Below are 23,299 nucleotides of genomic sequence, written 5' to 3'. Positions count from 1 at the left end.
ACCCTCAGTCTCGGGAAACATCTTTCCTGATACCAATAGTTCGGCGCTGTATTGTCGACATATTCTTGGCTGATCTCATTGCGATGTCGCCTATGCAGAGGTTTACTCATCCAGGTGCGCATTTTTTCTTGCTTAGTCAGTTGGTTTATGCGCATTTCTTGTTCCCTCAGTTTAAGAGGCGTTTTATCATCAACTGCGCAAATTGCTCGATGTAAAGTAGATGTCTCAGCCTGTATCTGAAAAATTAGCAACTTGTTTATCCAGTTGCTCACCTATGTCCATAAGTCCTCCCCCTTGATACCGCGGTAATGTGGTTCTATCTACGTTCTTACTTTCCGCTGAAGACCCTCTATATCCGTTTTTGACCACTTTATAATACCAAATGAGTAGCCTAAGATCTAAGTGATTTCAAGTGGAATCCATTAATTCCAAATCATCCATATACAACAGATGATTAAGCTTCGCCACAACAGTATTGTTGTTTTTGATGCTAAAATCTGAGTCGATGGAGTTCAGTAGCTGAGAGTGGATTAATCGCTAAACAGAACCAAAGAGGACTCAACGAGTCCCCTGGAAAGTCAGCAGACTTCCCTTCGATAGCAAATTAGGTAAACCGCAAATCCAAGCTTACTGGGATTTATTGGACGAAGTTAGGAACAACCTTTTATTCCGACAATACATCTATAGTTCACCCTTGAAAAAGAAATTAATAGAGACGTGAAAAGGATAGATGACTTGGAAGACGACGTATGAGCCACGAAGGTTATAGATTACCAAGCTCAATACAGGAATCGAAAAAAATGAAAGCAAATCACTTTAGCCGCAAAAACACATAGCAAATTGTAATGACCAAAGGGGAATAATGCACCTAAAAAAATACAGGCTCAGACGTGGACCATAATCCCGTGAGATTGCAAGGCTATGATTATGATGATGATGGTTCTCGTTAAGTCGTTACCATTTTAAAGGATAATTTATCTTCATTGTATTTCTATTGTTTTTTTTCTTTATCCTTGAGATCACTGTATACTCCTTATGTCATACATCCAAATTGAATGCTTATGTGATTTATTTTACTGTAAGTATAAAGTGTTTCTAAATCAATAAACGTACTGAGTCTTTCCTGAATGATGCATATAACTGATTCAGTTAACTCTTCACCTGGCACTTTACTTGCTTTAAAATTGTTTTTGAACAATTCCTTTAATATTACAATGCTCGTATTGAAGCCTTGTTTATCTCGGGGACAGTGTACTTACTAGAACATTCTGATACTGCGCCGTATGTCACCGAACTTTGTGCTCAGTGCGCATGACGTAGCGATAACTGAACATAATTTTTGGTATTTATTTGAAGACCATGACATATGACATAGAAATTATTTGTTTAAGAAACATGAATGGAATTGAAAGTCTGATGAACGCTATTCACATAAAAAGTATCCATCACGCTAACTGTAGTGTATGAGCTTGAACAAAGTGAACTTTATAGCGTTGTTAAAAGTTTCCAATGATTCACACCTTGTAACAAAAAATATTGGAAAATTCAAAAGTGTAAATATCTAGGAACGTGACTGAAAAGCAATGACATGCTACATAATAAAATTTAAGCACATGCGAAATAGTACGCAGACGAAATATTGTTGTGTCTATGTAATTTAATACTTATGCGGCGTTTCTGTTCTGTAAATAGAAGCAAAAAATCAACTTCTTAAAAGTCAAATAAAGTGAAATTCATTCTGATAAATCTTCGAAAGAAGAAACAAGACAAGAAGAGATACGAGAAATCTAAGATACCAATTACTCTTAACGCTTTTAAAAACTATAGAAACTATCTTAAAAATTACATAAAAGTGTCATCTAACTTAAACACGTTTAGAAAAACCCATTTTTTAAATCAGTCAATTTAAAATCACTTTATAAGGCACAAAGCTTTTGAACATCCAGTAGGCATTGAAGATGTCAGCCAATATTTTACGTACAAAACTAGTTCCTTTGCAGAATTCTCAAACCAAAACTACAATATTTCTTCAGTTGTAACTCGAACTTGGTATTAACTCTGCTTTATTTACGATACACCATTTATAAAATACATTTTCCACAAGAAATAATAATAAAGCACCTTCTGGAAGTGAAACATAACTTGAAGTCGTGTTCGGGACCAGACTTGGCATCAATGTTTCAGGGTCGGCATTCACTTTTTTTATTTTTTATTAATCTGTAACTTTGTAAGGAATATTAGTGAAAGATAAATTCCTTTGGTATTTATTAGTAAGTAAAACTTATAGGTTTTTAATAAACTTAGCTTGTTTATAAGATATTTTTCCTTTGTTGTCGTTATTACTAGTTGTAATAGTTGGAAGAGAATATTTATAGGGACGAAAAAAGGTAAATACGGGGGAAATTATTATTATATTTCATGAAGAAAATTAAAAAAAATTATATTTCATCCAATTTCAAGATAAGCTCAGGATAAAGAGTTTTAGACACGTGATCGGTGGGTGTGTCATGTCGTCGCAGCTTGTCATTGGTTAGAAATTAAGTGCTAAGTGCAAAGTGTCGCACTCAAAACGATAAGAAATATTTATTATGAGTGTTAAATGCAAAATTCTGTTTGCCTAATAATTTATTTTTCTTAAAAAGCCTTTTTTTCTAAAGCTATTATACATTATTACGATTTACGATGTCCTGGTGACTGTTGTTCGAAATAAAAAGCAGTTTAATAATTCTTTCGCTTGAAAATTAGCTGTATTGCTTTTAATTACAGGACCCAATGTATAAGAGATACATTTTTATTATATTGACTAGCTCCGTACTTATTAAGAGTCTTCGTAAGGTTTCTTTATTGATAACTGTAAGTACGATATTTTCAGCAGTCAATTTTCTATACAACCATATGCCAAATGGATATCAACAATTTAGATTAGTATGTTCAATCTACCTCTTCTCACCACTGTTGTTCAGTTTTAAAGATTCAACCATCTAAATAAAATATTATTTTTGTTAATAAGATTGCTCCACCCTTCCATAATATGCAAAAGTCGATAACCTTGTTATAGACAACAGATAGTTGCCCCAATTTCTCCCATATCTCCATGATGTTTTTGGAAGTAATTAGCTACGGTACGCTGTCGGTACGCTCGAATGTTGGACATTTTCTTTGCTCTAAAATACTTTCACTCACCTTGTTCTGTATCTTTGTTAAAGTAGTCTATTGCAGACATTAGGTACTTTGAACTAGTGTATTTATCTGACATATAGAGTGATTCAATTCTATATTGGTATCACTGAATTTTCTTAAGAAATTAACGGTATTTTGGGTAGCAGCCTTTGTATCTGGCAAGGGTTATCAAGGATTCTTCCGATACGTCATCTTGACAGTAGTTTTTAAAATTTGGTGCTAAGTGGAAATAGGTTATCAGCCTCGTGGTTTTATATATATCACTCTCGTTGGGGATATCGGCCTGAACTTATATTTATAGAACTTGGGTATATTGGAGTGTTGTCGTAGGCATATTTTGTATAGTTGCTAAGTTCACACCGTATTATACGAGTCATATCCAAGACACCATTCCACAGGTAGACTGAAATGATTCCCGAAACCATTCTGAAGGAATACAAGATCAGTACATGTACTACATTTTCTTATGTACTACAACAAGTAGTGTATTGCTGATCTCCGAGCATATTTTGTGTAATAGTGGTCTCCAAGAGTTGTTATTTTTTTTATTGCAGTTTGTAGGCGTAAAATCACATAATTCTTAGGGGTAGCCAGTATTTACTGGTGTTAAATACTCTGTGGGAAGTAGAAGAGAGGATATATTGGTATCTGTACCCCCTTAAAACCCTTCTGGACATAGGTTAGTACATGATCATTTTTCTAAAAGAACCACGAACTCTCGAAAATGTCGCCAATGCCACATGAGAGTTAGATGGATGTGATAAAAATGCAATGTAACTCTTTGCACTAAGCAGAGAGAGTGTTTTAAAATATTTCACTTATAATTAATTGTGTTTTTATGTATATGTATGTATTTTTAATAAATGTTTCCTTGGTCTGCATGTAAGCAGTGTAACTGCTTGGGTACACCATTTTTTTCAAAAACCAAATTTAAAAAATATACAAAATATGTTTTATATATAATTACGATCATAATTTAAAGCATCTCCTAAAAGATTTAGGTATTTTTAGTTTCTCTTTTGGCGGTGGGCATTAATGGGTTAAATCGAAATCACAATTGTATATTATACCCATTTTAACTGACTATTAAAACTTACTATTAAAACTGCCTGTTTTATTTTTAAAATTGCGAAGACGAGTGCTCACTATTTTTTATTAATAAGAAAATGCCGGCCCTGGGCTCACTATTGAAATATGAAAGTCACCTTGAGATTGGCCGTTGAACCATGCACCTCTTGTCATATCAATCATCGGCCGTTGTAGACCTGCACTTACTCCCGTATGATGATGTACTTTTAAATTGACTCTAGATTGGTTCTACATTCTACAATCTATAGTTTAATAAACATTGCGGGGCGAAGGGGAGAAGTTTTCTTTTTTTATATACATACGACGGCCATTAGTCAAATTATATCTCGAGGACGTCACTAAATGGATGGCTTTTTGATTGAAATGACAGCTTTATACTGGTATTATTTCGTAAAAAACCATTATGGCTCGTGGATAATTGCGAAGTTAGTCAATAAACAGAGGTAATTTAATTTATCTTCCAGGCAAATACAATTTTTATTTTATAATGTCTTTTTTCATTAAATTATGTATCTGTATTTATTAACTTTTTAGCCTTATAGGAATTTATGGATGCTGTTGCCTAAAACGTCTTTAAATTAGATGCATGTGGCCAATAATGAGAATTAGGGACAAGTAGCAAAAGTCTCAAAGTGTTATGATACCAATGATACCTTACTACTGGCCAAATGCAGGTCTTCTTAATAACTAATTAATGAATTCATTATCATCTTAGTGTTGATCTTCGAGTTAGACTAACACATTTTTATATCTTTCCTAAACTAAATATAAACTCTGTCAACAGAATTAGAAATGGAGAGCTTCTTACACGGCTGAACCAAGGAAAACAACTGGTCCATATAATAAAAATGGGCAAGCTGCAATATTTTGGTTAAAATATGATCTCATCATACAGGAAAAGATCCGAGGTAAATGTGATCCTGTTAGAAGAACAACATCAAGGCTTAAAAATTTAAGACAATAGTAGGGAAAGTCGACTACATCATTACTTAGTGTTAATAAAGCCACGATAGTGAGGATGGAAGCCAACATGTTATCCAATAATAGATACCGGTAATGTAACTATAAGAAAAAAAAAGATTAAGCAGTGGTGGCTCAGTAAAAGAAAACTTAGCTTAGAAATACTTAAACGAAAATCGCCGTTTGGGAATATTGATAGTTTACTGTAAGCACAAAAAGGTCGTTGTTTCGTTTGAAATAAATATATTAATTTAAAACAAACCTACCTAATTATGGTAATGGCAATATAATTGTTATAAGTGCAAATAAAAGTCAATAAAATAAATAAATTTATTAGTACAGAAAGCTGTAAACTAATTTAAGTGCCTTGATATTGCTTTATCGCCGTGTATCTATAAGGTTGCTTTGATAATTTGATGGAGTGGTCTTTGGATTTTGCCTTCGTACATTAATAGTGGCCACTCCATTATTCCACGAGACTGAATCATAATGCAATAATTGATTATCGTCAGTTCTCTTGGCACTGTAATCCATTTGCTAGACTGCGCGAAAACACTTGTTTTTCATGTGATTATTAAGCCATGTGCTTTGATAACATTGTTAATATATACTGGAATTTAACCATTTAATGGAAAGAAAGTATTTTGAAAACGTCTTCCAACCTGGAGGTCGAAACGTGAACAAATAAAGTAGATACAATTTTACAATATTCTTGGTATAATAGTAGTAGTATACACATATTAAAGCCTGGACTGGACGCCTAAACTTGACAAATACATTAAATTATATAATAAGAGAATAAGGGGGGGGGGGGCTGGCTACTCGTATCCGCAAAATTATTTTAGTGGTATCCTTGACAATCGTGACAAATTGTAATAAGACTTATTATCGTCAACGCTGATCTGATAGCCATTTGCTATCGCCCAAGATGTGTCTTTGCGAAAGCTTTCTGCAAATTTTATGGGTAGATAGAATGACGAACGTGTAGATAAGAAGGATGGCAAATAGGTTATACTCTACCTTATAAATGTATCAGAAAAATTAGTATTTAAAAAAGTCCGCAACATCAAGTGAGTAATTGAAAAACAAAAGCTAGAAAATAGAGTAATGTTTGAAGAACACAGAACATGCAGATGCAAAAAGTAAATACTTACTTAATTACTTTTATAAATTTCATCAAACATCCAATATCGAAGCCATTAGAAAATCAGTGTGGCTACTTTTTTTGATAAAATCTGTTAATTTTTTATACTGAAATGAAGTCTATACTTTAATATCACGTTCGACAAACTTGTTTTCGATTAAAAAATTGTAATCAAACCTGCGCTTCCCTATAATTACAATTCCCAACTAATAAACCATGTCAATAAATACTTCAAACATCGACGATAATAACATGTGAGGTGATAAAATGCCCCTCCCTCGATCTCCCCTATCATCCGTAACTCCAACTATGGTAATAGCGTTAAGAAAATTAACCCCGCAGCAACTTGTGTGGTCTCGAGACACACATTTCTGTCATACTTAATTCTATTTATCACATTGTTCACATATTCATGCTCTTTATTGAGATAGTATAAGTATAATTTTGTCATTTTTCAAGAGTTATATTATTTTAATTTGCGATGTTGAGTAAAATAATCGCTGTTGGTCTAATTACTTGCTAATCGAGATGGGAATAGCGTTGAAATATTGTAATTCTCGTGCATAAAAACAATTATTAATAACATAAAGTGCTTAAACTGATAGAAATAATTAGATACTATAACATAACATTCCATAAAATAATAGACACTTGGTCAAAGGTCAAACTACGTAATCCAAGATATTTTTAAAACATTTTTTCTTCCTGTAGTGCCGTTTTATATCGAAGGACGGCAACTAATCTAGTAAATCTATTTTTATATTAACACTCACTCTCTTTCTTCCTCTCTCCCCCTTTCTCAAGATTCACAACCCTCCGTACGTCTTCACGCCAGTTGTGTATCTCGATTTGAGTCTAGGTCTGCCTATAGGTCTTCTGTATTGTGCGATCAAAACGCCATAACAATAGCTTGTTTTGTTTTGTTCTGGTCCCAAGTTTCTAAGCCGTATGCTATGAGTGGTCTAATCACTGTTCTGCTTATTTAGATCTTCCATGATCTCGACAAAATCTTTGACTTCAGTATGTCTTGTAATGCGTAAAAGCTTCTGTTACCTTATCACATCACAGATAACTACATGGATAACTGATAAGAGAAATTCAAAAAAAATTAAATGCATAGTAACAACAAAAAACGCACTTTTAGGATCATGACTGCAAATGGATAATGCTCCAATCGAGCAAGTGAGAACATGCAAATACTTGGAAATGATAGTGAATGACAAACGGGACTCTTAACAAGAAATACAATGCCGTGCCAAACAAGCAACACAAGCTTTGTTAAAATTAAACCGCTACAAGTAACCGAAATCTTTCTTTTCATCTCCGCTACAGGATTCTATGTGTGGTCCATATTGTTTTACGGCATGGGGACCTGGATGTTGAAAATATCCTCCATTAATAAGTTGAAGGCTTTCGAAATGTGGACTCTGCGCAGAATGAAAAGTCAAATACTGACATCAATTTGATCAAGATACGAAAAACTGGATATCTGAAACATATTCTAAGAGTAAAAAGATATGCAATCTCTCAACTAATTATCCAAGGAAAGAAACAACACTGGCGAGCTCTGTCATGCCGCGAACGACTTCTGGCCTTAAGATAATTCGCGAACACCCTATATGAGTAAGGCAGTATAAAAAGAATGAGAATGGTATGTTTGCCTACTATTTTGTCCTTTCAATATTAGTTGCGAAAACTCATATGTGCTTAAATCACAGCTAACAAATCCACCGCTTGAAAACACACAAGATTTTGACAAGCATAAGATCAAAAACTTTAAAGAAATTTTACTGAAATGACAACATCAACGATGTACACAATATCAATTGAAAAAAATTGCTACTCCTAAAATTGCTGTAGTGAATAACAAAACAAGTAGTTTTAAGTATTTGCAAAGCATCGCTTAACCTAAAGCAACATTGTATTTACCCAATAAAGAGCCTCGTTTTTACTTATTTCATAAATCCATAAACGAAAGGCACTTCTTAGCTTTTATCATTCCGAAAGGATCGTTTTATATAAAAATTTACACAAGCACTCTAAAAACTTTTTAAGAGAGAGAGATTCGCCTTTACATAAATTTTTGGGGTAAGTGAAAACGCCAAACTTTTCCAAGCAGCTCGATAAATTTAAAAAGTATTTCTTTATCTGGTCCGATATCCCAGGCAAAATGGGAAAAACTTATTATGTTGAACTTTCCGGCGAGATAAACACCATTTGCAAATTAAATTTTGTTTGCAAAGTGCGAGAGAGAAACACTTTTAGAATTATTTTAGAATGGGAATTTCGGATTATTGATATCTTCTAATGCTACTATAAAATTCGACATAGGAATGTAATGTGGCTAATATTCAAATCGGGCATTAAATCTTTCAACAAGTTATTTTAACTACGATTTATATTTCCATAAATATATCATACAGCAGCAAAAAATAGTCCATAAATATAGCAGCAAAATATAGTACAAATGTTAGTGTGTTAACATATACCCGTGGAGGAATTTGACACACTGAAAGTAGTATACAAGATTGGCATACATAGATAGGGTGGTTTGAAATGACCTTTATTCCTATCCATAAGAAAGGATCTCTAACCGTATGGAGCAATTACGGAACCATTATAACTTATGCAAGCAAAATCTTCCGTTCATAATCAATGAAGGGTTAAAGAACTTTCTATTTTTAGAGATAGTTGAAGAACAATGTACCAGTGAATCCTGTCCAAAGTATCCCACAATGTCTCCCAATTATATACTTCTTAAATTTTTTTTTTCTACGCCCATGGCTACAAATCAGCAGAATATGCATGTGCCATTGCAACATGGCCACTTCATTGTGGCCATAAGATTCTTTGTTTTTGCAGAAACGACTCAACCGTTTGTTTACGTTATTTAATCGCTAACCCTTAAGTTCCAAGAACCGATACAATGAATTTTCTGGTCGTTTTCTAAAACTATTTATACGGCTCACTGCTAGCTGTGTTTTCTCTAGCAGTAGATCGTTTTAAGAGAAAGTCTTTTCGACTTGAAACTGTTCTCTGTTCTAATTCATAATTAGGGCTAATTTTGCATGATCATCAAAATTCCTCCTTCTTAGATGAAAATAATTTAAGCCCTAATGGAATATCTCAAATAAATCTTCACTTGTGTATCAGCGACAGAAGGAATCAGTTATACTTGGCTAACTTTGTTGTCAATTATGTTTGCCACGCTGTCTTGCCGCTAACTAGTCGCTGTCTTGTCGCTAACTAGTCGCTGTCTTGCCGCCAACTAGTCGCTGTCTTACTGTCGTCTTACTTTTGTTTTACTGTGGTCCTGCGTTGTTCCGTTAACACAACGTCCGGTTTCCTTAATTGCTGAAGTTGGCTATTCGAATTGTGTGGCTCTTGCAATACAAACCCTCATCTTTACCATCTAAGGCCATGCGACAATTATGTGAAAACCGCCCGTTTGATTACTTGACTGCAGATAATTGCATACTCTCATCATTCACCTTCACAAAATAATTCATTCATTCATACCCTTGTCTCCAGATCAATAAGTCTACCCCCGCGCCAATCCCCGCGCCTTATTAATAACCGGGACTAAGGAAATATTGGTAGTAGAAGGAAAGGTAAAAATCAGAAGACAAAGAGGAAGATCTCTACAAGGTAGACCAAATGAAGATGGTGGGACCAAATCAAGACTCTGGTGCCCCTTTATGAAACCATCCAGCAGGTACAGGATCGCAGCTAATGGAGGCAACAAGCTAACAGAGTATTAACCACGCCCCGACAAGGACTTAAGAAATGAGGTGCAGGATTTAGTGTAACTACTTCCACAGAATGACATTTTAATAACAAGAAAACAATTTTTGGGTGAGACTTTAACGTTGAAGGTAAAACTAATTATTTGCATTTATTACAACATTAATCTATCCTTAAATAAAATTTAATCTATCCTTAAATAAGGATGAATTTGCAGAATGCTGGCAAAATAGTTTTTTAACACCTATTTTTAAAGCGGGAGATAATTCATTGGTTAATAATTACAGGCCCATTAGAATAATTAGTGTAATACAAAACAACTGAATGTAATATAATAGTGTTTGTGGACTTCCTGAGGAGGGCCATGGAGAAGGTCTGTAGGGTACATGCACTATACATTGATTTCACTAGGGCCTTTGATCGGGTCAACCATAATATTTAAACTTAAAAAAATGGGTGTTAACGGACCACTTCTCAGATGGCTGAGAACATACTTATTGACCGAGTTCAGATGGTGTGTATCAGGGATTTTGTTTCCAGTGCGATTAAGGTTCATTCAGGAGTACGTCAGGGTTCTCATTTGGGACCCCCCATTCATCAATGATATACACCACTGTTTCTTTCATAGTTCATCTATTCTTTTTGCGGACGATCTAAAGTTTTACACAATTATCAATAATACAGTAGATTGTGTTAATCTTTAACAGGATCTCGATGAGTTGAGTGAGTGGTGTGTATTGAATGCCATGGCCCTGAACGCATCCAAGTATCATGCTGTTTTTTTTTGAACGATCGAGGGACCCAATAGAATATAATTATAATATACAGAACATTCTTGTTGACTGGATTACCGAAATTCGTGATAATAATATGTCTGAGAATAAATATAGACTTTAAACCGCATTATGTCAATAATTTCCAAGTCTTTACAAATGATTCGCTTTATAAAAAGATTCACTAGACTTTCAGAATATTGAAGCGATTAAATTACTATATTGTAATTGAGTATTGTTCTTGTGTATGGTCTCCATCTTATAATATTTACATATCAAAAATTGAGACAGTTCAACACAAGTTCTTGAAATATCTAGCATATAAACAGGGTATACATTTTGAATTAAATCAAGTGAATTATGATCAAATTGAAACCCAATTTGGTATTCTCTTACAATTGACAATTAATTAAAGATGCAAAGATGCTTTATGGCATAATTAATTCTACAGTCTTGTGTCCTCAGCTACTTGAGCAGTTTGGTCTGCATGTACTTCTACGTAGAACACGATTAAACCAAACTTTTTATGTTCCTCTTCACAGAATCAACTATGCATATAATAATTTTTTATCTCGAGCACCAAGATGGGCAAATATTCACCCAGATCTAGATTTTTTTTGCACCGAAGGCCGAATTCATTTCTGGTCTCAGGCATGTGATTTGAGTCGCTGTGGAATAGGCAAGCATCATTTTGATGTGTAAAACTAAATTACGTGATTAAGTTTGTGATATTTATACTTTATTTTGTTTTATTGTATACATTGTAAACATTGTTAATATTATTGGACAGCAGCCCGTTGAAAATAAATAAATAAACATTCTTCTTCTTCTTAAGGTGCCGTGCATTTCTGCGTAGGCGTTCACCGTACATCGTCTTGTCAGGTGAGATGTTAAATAGTCAAGATTAAATAATTCTGTTTATAGCAGCATTGCGAAGCATTTCATAGCTGTGGATTCCTGTCCATTGTCGAATATTGCGCAGCCATGACATTTTTTTACGTCCCAGACCTCTCCTACCCTCTATCTTCCCTTCGAATATCAGTTGCTGAAAAGTATATCTTTCTCCTCGTAATATGTGTCCCAAGTATGCAGTCTTCTTACTTTTTACATAACTAAAAAGTTCCCTATCCTGTCAGCCCGCTCTTCCGAGTACGTCCTCATTTCTGACCCTGTCCGTCCATGATATTCTAAGCATTCGACGCAGGCACCACATTTCAAACACTTCAAGTTTGTTAATGGAACTGGCCTTTAACGTCCATGCTTCCATTCCGTACAAGAGAACAGGCCACACGTAACACTTAAGCATCTTGTATCGGAGGTTGAAGTCCAATTTGCGATCAGTCAGAAACTTATGAAGCCTCAAAAAAGCATTTCTGGCTTGTTCAACTCTGCTCTTTATTTCATTCTCGGTGTCCCAACCCTCGTTCAGCAAACAACCCAAGTATTTAAATCGCCTGACCTATTCGATGTCTTCTCCAGAAACGTATATCTTTGCGTTGGGGCAATCATTTCTACTTATATAATCATTGTTTTTGTCTTCTTGATATTTATTTTCAAACCCCGAGGTTCACTTGCAAGAGTTAGATCATTTAAAAGGCATTGAAGATCTTCGATGTTATCTGCCACTATGGCTGTAAATAAACATTAAATTTAAAATAAAAAAACAGTAGAATAATGGTAATTACTAAAGCTCGGATTATAGGCAAAATACCTTTTTTGCCTATTATAATTGTTTTTTGTACTTTTTGCCTTTTTTCGTAAATTCCGCCTATTTGTGCCTTTTTTAAAATTTCATGGTACTACCCATGATATTATTCTATTACTATTTAAACCATTCTATAATAAAATTTTGGGTCAATAATAAAATATTAATGGTTTGTTTATATAACAGATTTCTAGAAAAATATACCTGATCGAGACTTGAGGGTTAACTATTTGGAAATCCCTAAGCTTTATTAGTTTATTATCAGTTGTACAGTCGGTTACTGTATCAAAGTTTAGTCACAAATTGCTATATCCTAGTTTAGTTTTGTTGCGTATACCGAAAAGCAAAGAACACGTTTTAAAACGTTTTAGACATTTGTGTGAAAAGATGACATCTAGATTAAGGCTATGGATCGCACTTTATTCGGAACTTTCTCTAGAAGAAGATGGAGCATTTTGTAAACCATGCGGCAAATCGGTAAGTTTTATTTTTTCTCTTTTTTTCTCGTCCCACAACATAACTAAATTCTAAAGCGGTTTTAGAATTCTAATTCTTTTTTTTTTAATTCTCAGATTTCAAGTAGAAAAAAGTACTTTATTGACCAGCATTGTGGAACCCCACTTCATAAACGTAATTTGGAAAAATTAAATTCCTCTAAGTTAGCCCAAATATCTCTGCGGGATAGTTTAAGCAGTTCAAAAAAAAGAGGAAGACGCATTTAAATTTGATTTATGCCAGATGATGATTGCATCCAACATTCCTCTATACAAAGTTAATAACCCTAGTTTTAAATGCTTTTTCGAAAAATATCTTAATAAATCCTTACCGGACAAGAGTACATTGAGAAAACATACTGTGGAAAAATGTTATGTGGAATGTATTTCAAAAATTAAGCGGAAGTTAGAGGGCAATTTTTTATATATTATCGTGGATGAAACGACAGATGTATGCGGCAGGTATATAGCTAATTTAATGATTGGAATTTTGAACGAAAACTTTGCGAGAAAACCTTATTTAGTTGCCGTTAAAGAATTGGAAAAAACAAACAATTTAACAATAAGTCGATTTATACAAGATAGTTATATAACAAACCTCTTTTTACCCAAAGCTATACCAGTGAATAAAATAGTTTTAATGCTTTCAGATGCTGCGGCATATATGTTAAAAGCTGCTGTTAATTTAAAGATTTTTTATCCTAATTTAATTCATTGCACTTGTGTAGCCCACGGGGTAAATAGAATTGCCGAATAAATAAGAAATCAGTTTCCGTTGGTAAATAATTTTATAAATTTTATGAAAAAAGTTTTTGTAAAGGCTCCGTTGAGGGTGCAAATATATAAAGAAAGACTTCCCGGTGTCCCTTTGCCACCTAAACCAGTAATTACAAGGTGGGGAACCTGGCTCGAAGCAGTTTTTTTTACTTTGAACACTGCAATAGAATTAGTTATGTCAGAATTTGATGATGATATTTCCGAAGCCATCCGAGAAGCAAAAAAAAAAATATTAAAAAATCCCAAATTGAAACAGGAACTCGCTTATATCAATGGTAATTTTAAATTAATAGTTACCACAATTACCTTATTAGAAAAACAAGAGATACATTTATGTAAGTCAGTAAAATTAATAGTTAATTTAAAGAGGAAAATTAAATCGGCACCTGGAAGTAACGGTCAATTAATTAAAAAAAAAATAAAATATGTTTTCGACAAGAATGAAGGTTTTTCGTTTTTATCTAATGTTGCTAAAGTTTTGAATGGGACATTTTCCGAGGAATTTCAAATTATGCCAGATTTATTATCCGCTCTGAAATATGCTCCAATTACATCTGTCGATGTCGAACGTTCGTTTTCAATGTACAAATTAATTTTAAGTGATCGAAGACATAGTTTTAAGACCGAAAATATTGAAAAACATTTAGTTGTTTCTATTAATGATAAAATTTTAAGTGGTTACAATGTTTAATTATTAATTTACAGTTATTTAGATACTAGTTTATTTATACTAATGTTATGATTATGACGTGTAAATATAACTGCCTTAAGTTAATATTACGTTAATTCACTTTGTACAATAAATAATAAGTTATATTCCTCTATTGCCTATATTTTGCCTAAATGTTAATATTCCTGCCTTTTTTAATAAAACTCTTTGCCTATAAAGGCGCCTTTTTCTTCAATTTTTGTTGCCTATAAATCCGAGCTTTAGTAATTACAGATAAAATGAGTCGAAATTGCAACATTCAATCTAATATTTTTTAAACTTCAGTTCCATGTTTTCAAAGAATATAAATTTGTAATTTGTAGCATTGTTCCCAATAATCCGGAGCTACCATAAATTAAGTTTATCCTTTTAAAACCCAATAGAAAAACAGAGAATTCATTTTAAAATCGAGTATTAATTAGCCGCGACTATAATAAATCCTCAAGGGAAGAAGAAAAGCAATAAAAATGAGTAAGAGCTGATTTATAATGTCCAAATAATTCTTCTTTATTTTCATACGAAGTTATGGGCCATATTTCTTAGCTGCCAAATAAATTACGGGAACGAGTATTCAGCGCAACTCTATTATAGTTAGTTGTCGAGGTCACCGAAGTGTGGCGTTTGCGACGCGATTCGACTACGTTTCGGGGAACTGAGTCTTTCCTCTTCCACCCAGCATTCCCGAGAGGAAGTCGGGGATAAGCAAAAAGTAATCATTATTGTTCACAAGGCAATATTGGATCGCTTTCTTAATAGAAAATAGATAGACGTAACTATACCAAACAAATATTCACATGATTTATCAAGTATAATCACCACTCCAAGGCAGATTTCTTTTGTAATATTTTTGTCAATGATTAGAGATGTTTATTAGTCTTTAGAAAAAACTGCATATTATTGATTCTGTGCATATTTTCATTCGTTCTTTTGCTATCGTATTTATTTTATTTTTTACATTCAATATTAATGAAGTACGTGTTGGCCATGTATACATATTTGAGTCATCTTAGTTTTAATTTGTCTGCAAAAAGTTTACTAGAAGTAGTTATAGTTTTTAGTACATCTAAATCTTCTTCAAAACTGAGAACATCACTTAGAATAACCAAAAACTTACTTGAACTAACTGTTTGTAAAGTAAAAAATTAAAAACTATGAATAATATCATCTAGATAAACGAGTTAACTTCCAAAAACTGTCGCTAAATCATATTTTCTTGATTTATTACATCAAAATTGGTATAAAGAAGAATTGACATAATGAGTTTTTGATTAAATTATCATTTCTTAGTCATTAACAAGTAGAAAAGTGTTATAAGTTGAAATAATAGGTAAAAAATCTACTTCAAAAGAAAACGATAAAAAAAATAAAAAGACAAATCAGAACACAAAGCAAAACACATGATAAAAAAATCATTACATTAGTCTCTTCGTAAACCAACTGTGAGACATATCCCTTTCCTATTATTCTATATAATATCACATTGATTGATTTTTGGACTAATTTGTTTGATTATTTAATATAGACGGTGGGAAAATAAATTCCCACCATCAAATATTCGTTTTATAAGCGATAGGAATTAGAATTTCAAAACAGTATCAGTCCTGCCATCTTACCAAATATTGTTAAAGTATACTACATTGTTAGATATGATATTTGTACAGATATTAATTAAGGTTTAAGTAACAGTTGGGTTTTTTTCATCAATTTACTGTTTGTTTTGTGCAGGTTTGTGAGAATTAAATTAGCAGATTAAGAATTATGTAATAAAGTTTATTTTGTATAAATTATGTAATATTATAGTTTTTTATTATGATTATTTGTTTATAAAATCAATTTAGCTGTTTTGAGAAGTTTATAATGGGATATATTAGTGGGAAACATAATTCCCACTGTCTAAAATGTTCATGTATAATTTTTAAGCGGGAAATATATTTTCCACTGTATCTGTTTCTGCCATCAACTAATCAGCAAATTTCTGACAGTTATGTAGAATTTGGATAATCTTCAACGTGTGGGGACTATTATAAACTACTTATACAGCCTACCCGACAATGAAATTATTTCCGATCAAGACTGTGATGACGACAGCGAACAAGAAATGGAATTTCTGGATTTCCCAATCTCTGAAAATATTAGAAGATGTTGCGCAAGTAATGGTGATATGGCAGATGAAATTGTACTGCCTAATTTATCCCCAGAATATGTTGTTCAGTCCCAAGAAGAGACTAATAATACAAAACATATATGAAGTCAGAAAACTGATTACATTTTTAGTGAACAGATTGACTTGATTGACAACTCTGAAAAGCCATTTTCAGTTTTCATAACACGACGGAGGAATAACTCAGTTTTTATAGATTTGTGGTAAAGAAACTCTACAAATGTTTGTAGAATAGACGAATTTATATGCTTCACAAGACCTGAATCAAAGAAGTAATAAGAAAGAGTAATATACCTGTATTATTCCTATCAAACAAGCGAGTAGTTCCAGAAGAAATTAGATTGACTGATGTCGGTAATCATCATATGTCAAATAAAGATAAAAATTATAAAAGGTGTAGGCTCCGCAGCACTAAATCAGCAAAAAAGAACCAAATATGTATGTTCTTCATACCAGGTACCTTTGTGAATTTATATTTGTTTTAGGAGCTTTTATGGAAAGTAAATTATTTATATGAATGTTTTTTTTTTCAATAAAATAATTATATGTAACTAGCCTGTTATTACTTTTTAAGTATAAAAATATGCTGTTTAGGAGGTGGGAAAAATATTTCCCATCTCCAAAAAAATTTTGAAAAAGGAGACCTAAATAAAATGTTAAATATACAATTAGTAAAACGTAACTTTTAAATATATTTGGGCGACAAAGTATATGAAGGTACTTAGCGATGATACAACTAAGTTTCGTGTGACCAAGCGGTAATCTGCAAAGATGTGCTTGATCTTGTCTTTGTAACGGATTCATTGATAGGTTTACTCGTAGGCAGGTCCGAATTATACGACAATAATGTTTTAAAACTCAAATTGCCGCGTTTCAATTTTAAAACAGCGTTGCAAATTGCCAGCTAAAAATATAGTGGCGGGGAATGACTCTAGAAAACACATCCCGTCCAAAAGATTTTGGAATAGAACTGGACAGAACACTTACATATAAACATCATTTTTTAAAGCGTATGAAGGTACTTAGCGATGATACAACTAAGTTTCGTGTGACCAAGCGGTAATCTGCGAAGATGTGCTTAATCTTGTCTTTTTAACGGATTCGTTGATAGATTTACTCGTAGGCAGGTCCGAATTATACGATAATAATGTCTTAAAACACAAATTGCCGCATTTCAATTTTTAAACAGCGTCACAAACCGCCAAACCGATGAAAGTATAGTGGAGGGGAATTACTCTAGAAAACATATCCCGTCCAAAAGATCTCGGAATAGTACTGGATAGAACACTTACATATAAACATCATTCAAAAAAACAAAGCAAAAAGTATCATCCAGGAATAACCTTCATAGAAAGCTCGTAGGGAGTCTATGGGTCGCAAACTCTACAATTCTCGGACTAAAAAATTCCTCTATAATGTCAAATATTGCATTTGTATAGGATTAAACCACAATTAATTGTACAGTACCCTCAAAATTTCAAAACACGGCTATTTGCCAACAAAATCAAGACCAAGTAAGTCACCTATCGAATTGGCTTTAACAAAGCGCCAATTAATTAACAATTACAGGTGAATATAATGGTTTAATTCCAGATAAATACACTATTTAACTTAAACATGTCACAAGAAAACAGTTTCAGAATACCCTATTATATGATTCAACACATAAAACGAATAAATAACAAACAATGAGCTCTGGTGCAATTCAACGTTCATATAAAATTTATCAGTATCTTCTATATCACAGAACCTCTCGAAGTACGCAGTCATGCGCTTTCTCAAAATCAATGATCACCATTTTTATTTTTCCTGTAGTCATCATCATCATCTTTGGCTCGACAATCCTCTGTGGATCTGGTTCATTAAAGAGTGGGTATAATTCGAAATAAAATCTTGATCGCGCCACTGCCCTTGATAGGTTATAGCTCCAAATATTTTGCTGAGTATCTTACGGTCGAATATTCCCAGAAGTCTCTCATCCTTCTGCGTTAGAGTCCATGTTTCCGCCCCGTATGTGAGGATCGGCCTCAGCAGTGTTTTGTAGATAAAAATTTTGGTTTTTTTAAATATTTCTTGAGTAAGTTTGAATATGCCCTATTTGTAAGGTTTATTCGTCTTTTAATTTCTTCGCTTGTTTTATTGGTAGTAGTCACTAGCAAGTCAAGGTATGTGAAGCTATCAAGACGTTCAAAGATATGACTTCCAAATGCTTCCTCATTAGCTATAGAATCCTCAGTAACCAACATGTACTTGGTTTTATCTTCGTTTATAAATAGACCGACCAGTTTCGCCGCCGTTTTCAATTCTAGGAAATATTGCTCAACATCTCGCTTGCCCTATTATGTCAATATCATCGACGTATGCTAAGATTTGTATCGATCAAATCATCAGCGATCATCATTTGTACCAGCAAATAGTACCGTTGTTTCTAATTCGTGTGTCTTGGACTGCCTCTTCCAAGGCAATGTTAAATAGCAGGCAAGCACAAGGGCATCACCTTGTCTGAGTCTATCATTTATCTTAAAGGATCGAGAATTTTCCCCCTGTATCCTAACGCTAGCTTTTAAGTTAGACTGTTCTCTTGACACTGTCGTATGCGGCCTTGAAGTCGACAAATAGATAATGGATTTTAATGTTAAATTCTAATGTTTTTTCGAGGATCTGTCTCATTGGATGAATCTGGTCAATTGTTGATTTTTCTGGAGTAAATCCGACCTGGTAATTTTCAACTATGCCAACTGTGTAAACTTGTAGCCGTTCGTAGAGAATATATGCTAGTATTTTGTAAGCAGTTGTTAACAGGGTTATACCTCTGTCTCATTTTATCAGACAAGAAGTAAAAGTTTATGAAGTGCTTGTACCAGGGCATCGCCACCATTCTTGTAGAGCTCATTACAAATTTGATCAGTTCCTGGTGCTTTATTATTTTTAAACTTTTTAATGGCTTGGGCAACCTCTTCAGTGGTAGGTGGTAATTTTGTTTGGGTTGAATAGATTCCAACCGTAACTGTTTTTTTCTCTATATAATCTTGCCACATTCTTGTGAGATTTCCTTTTCCTTTTCTTGATGTTATAAACTGTTGAATTTTCATGCATATTATTCGTGTCCATAACAGATCTATCATATTTATTGAATGTTCTCTATTATAGGCATATTTTTCGTAGTTATTGTGAAAATTTAGTTCTTTTTAGCATTATGGAATATTAAGTGGTAACATCTTTATATTTAGACACCATTAAGTAAATAATTTGTTTTGTTTACCAGAGAGATTCGAAAAACTAAAATTACTATGTGTCTATTTATTTTCTTTATTTAGTTTTTATAAAACTCACCTGATCGCCCATGTCGTATCCGTTCGATTGGAAATTTGATTGCGGTATGCTTAAGGACAAATCAACGTTTTCTGATCTCTGAAAACAAAAAAGACATCTATTATTACACGTATAATATTAAAATAATAGTTGAATATATGAATAAACAATAAACATAAAATTTAATTGAATAATTTCCTCTTTATAAAAAGTAGAAAGATCAACGGACCATTATTTTCAAGAGGTTGTTGGACTAATCATTAAGGTCAAACAATTTAAAGCATCATAATATGAATAATTCTAAAAATGATGTCATTAAGATTGCTTCATTTTTTATACCCCGCATTGACTCAGCTACTATTATAATTAAGTGTTATAATAGACCAACGACATTTAAGACTATAATATGACCATAGAAATATTGTCAATGTAAATTTGCCGTAAAATCAACTATTCTTTAAATTATAATATTGTAGCGAGATTAAATAAAACGAGCGGTTCGAATTTATATAAATATATTTATTTATAGTTTACAGTTCGGTACTCTCTTATCAACTAATTCTACTTCTAACATTGTTACCTATATATACCAAAAGTATTATGTTCGAGAATATTCTGGCGTAGTCCCACCTCTAATTCGCCTACGTGACCGGTTATTTCCTCTCGCGCTCGATACATCGCGAAGCTTCTCGAAGAGTATTAGAGATGCAATGCAACCGTTACCTGGGCCATACCGAAAGCATGTTCATAACAATATATTTATGTTAATACATATTGCAAGTCAGATAAATGTTGGTGCCAGTGGTATCTTCTTTAGACATCACGTCGTCTCCTCAATGAAAGATGTCAACGACTATTACAACTTTTTCCATTTATTAAAAGTTTTCTTACAAGTTGTTGGAGCTATATTACTGTCTATTTTGTCGATGTTATGGAATTAGGTCATATATTGTTTACCAGAATTACTTACTGTTCTTTAGAGAAGTTATGGCTTATATATATATATGTCTTATGACCCTTTCCCTTCTCAGAATCAACTCAATAGCTTGTGTGTTTTGTCTCTCCACTAACCCTGCACTTCTAAGAACAGGTATAATTCTCTGGCTTTCTAAAAATCGTCCGAAAATCAATTTAGTCCCTTTCACCCGAGTCGCCCCTCAATTCTAAAGTATAATTAGGGCCAATCTCGGATGGGCCAAAAGAAAATCCCCTCTTTAGAGAAAATTTAAGCTCTTATACGTATTTCGAAAACTATTACTTTATTTGTGTACCAGCCTTCGAGTTAAGCAGGTTAACTTGGCAGTAAGTCGTTTATTCAGATTCTGTCTTGTAAATGTACCACTAATTTCGGTTTTTTTAAATTATAGACTTGATGTCACTTCTGTTTACCTTCACACATAATACATAATACCTCATACTTTATATTTCTACTACCACCAATTACTGCCGTATATTCAGTACCGCTTACAACTTTTAGTTACATTCTGCCACCGATTAGTTGCATCCTACGGCCATATATTCAATACCGTCTATAGTTGATACCGTTCTGCCGCTGTATTACCTGTAACACTGTGTGCGTTTCTGTTGACATAACCGCCGAATTGTTTATTGGCGCCAGTCCATAACAACTACTGCATACTTACCTGAGAACATACCTCTCAGACACGTGCCAATATGAACTTGGACACATTTTATTATTTTCTTTTATTCGACCCAAAAGCCGAGAGTTTTACAAGTAGAGACACTAAATCCCGTTGTCAGTGATTTATAACATTTTCATACTTTATTTTTCTTTGTGACAAAGGACTATTCATATTATAAGTACGGTCAAACTATTTCTGATTAATTTATATGTATATATTTGTCTGTTTTTCTCACCTGTATTTAAATGTTATTAGCGTTTAGTTAAAAAAAAAATATGGTGATCACTAAAGCTCGGATTATAGGCAAAATGCCTTTTTTGCCTATTATTATTGTTTTTTGCACTTTTTGCCTTTTTTCGTAAATTCCGCCTATTTGTGCCTTTTTTAAAATTTCATGGTACTACCCATGATATTATTCTATTACTAAACCATTCTATAATAAAATTTTGGGTCAATAATAAAATATCACTGGTTTGTTTATATAACAGATTTCTAGGAAAATGTACCTGATCGAGACTTGAGGGTTAACTATTTGGAAATCCCTAAGCTTTATTAGTTAATTATCACTATCAGTTGTACAGTCGGTTACTGTATCAGAGTTTAGTCACAAATTGCTATATCCTAGTTTACCGTATACCGAAAAGCAAAGAACACGTTTTAAAACGCGTTATTATAGACATTTGTGTAAAAAGATGACATCTAAATTAAGGCTATGGATCGCACCTTATTCGGAACTTTCTCTAGAAGGAGATGGAGCATTTTGTAAACCATGCGGCAAATCGGTAAGTTTTATTTTTTCTCTTTTTGTCTCGTCCCACAACATAACTAAATTCTAAAGCGGTTTTAGGATTCTAATTATTTTTTTTTAATTCTCAGATTTCAAGTAGAAAAAAGTACTTTATTGACCAGTATTATGGAACCCCACTTCATAAACGTAATTTGGAAAAATTAAATTCTTCTAAGTTAGCCCAAATATCTCTGCGGGATAGTTTAAGCAGTTCAAAAAAAAGGAGGAAGACGCATTTAAATTTGATTTATGCCAGATGATGATTGCATCCAACATTCCTCTATATAAAGTTATTAACCCTAGTTTTAAATGCTTTTTCGAAAAATATCTTAATAAATCCTTACCGGACGAGAGTACATTGAGAAAACATACTGTGGAAAAATTTTATGTGGAATGTATTTCAAAAATTAAGCGGGAGTTAGAGGGCAATTTTTTGTATATTATTGTGGATGAAACGACAGATGTATGCGGCAGGTATATAGCTAATTTAATGATTGGAATTTTGAACGAAAACTTTGCGAGAAAACCTTAATTAGTTGCCGTTAAAGAATTGGAAAAAACAAACAATTTAACAATAAGTCGATTTATACAAGATAGTTTAACAAACCTCTTTTTACCCAACGCTATACCAGTGAATAAAATAGTTTTAACGCTTTCAGATGCTGCGGGATATATGTTAAAAGCTGCTGTTAATTTAAAGATTTTTTATCCTAATTTAATTCATTGCACTTGTGTAGCCCACGGGGTAAATAGAATTGCTGAAGAAATAAGAAATCTGTTTCCGTTGGTAAATAATTTTATAAATTTTATGAAAAAAGTTT

The 23,299-nt window shown here is 33.1% G+C and overlaps 1 protein-coding gene across 7 annotated transcripts in view; it reads right to left on the bottom strand.

The window, feature by feature from the left end:
* Nucleotides 1-23,299, bottom strand: part of LOC140436482 (TOX high mobility group box family member 4-A-like) — a 478,609-nt gene that overhangs the window by 50,701 nt on the left and 404,609 nt on the right. For all 7 annotated transcript variants that reach the window (XM_072525336.1, XM_072525340.1, XM_072525337.1 and 4 more), the window contains one exon: nucleotides 20,070-20,147. In XM_072525336.1, coding sequence (XP_072381437.1) covers nucleotides 20,070-20,147 — 78 coding nt within the window. The remainder of the gene's footprint in view (nucleotides 1-20,069; nucleotides 20,148-23,299) is intronic.

The sequence above is a fragment of the Diabrotica undecimpunctata genome, chromosome 3 (assembly GCF_040954645.1).
Source record: "Diabrotica undecimpunctata isolate CICGRU chromosome 3, icDiaUnde3, whole genome shotgun sequence".
In the NCBI taxonomy this organism is placed as follows: Eukaryota; Metazoa; Arthropoda; class Insecta; order Coleoptera; family Chrysomelidae; genus Diabrotica; species Diabrotica undecimpunctata.
Note: the sequence above shows the minus strand (reverse complement) of the source record. Positions and strands in the feature narration are given on the sequence as shown.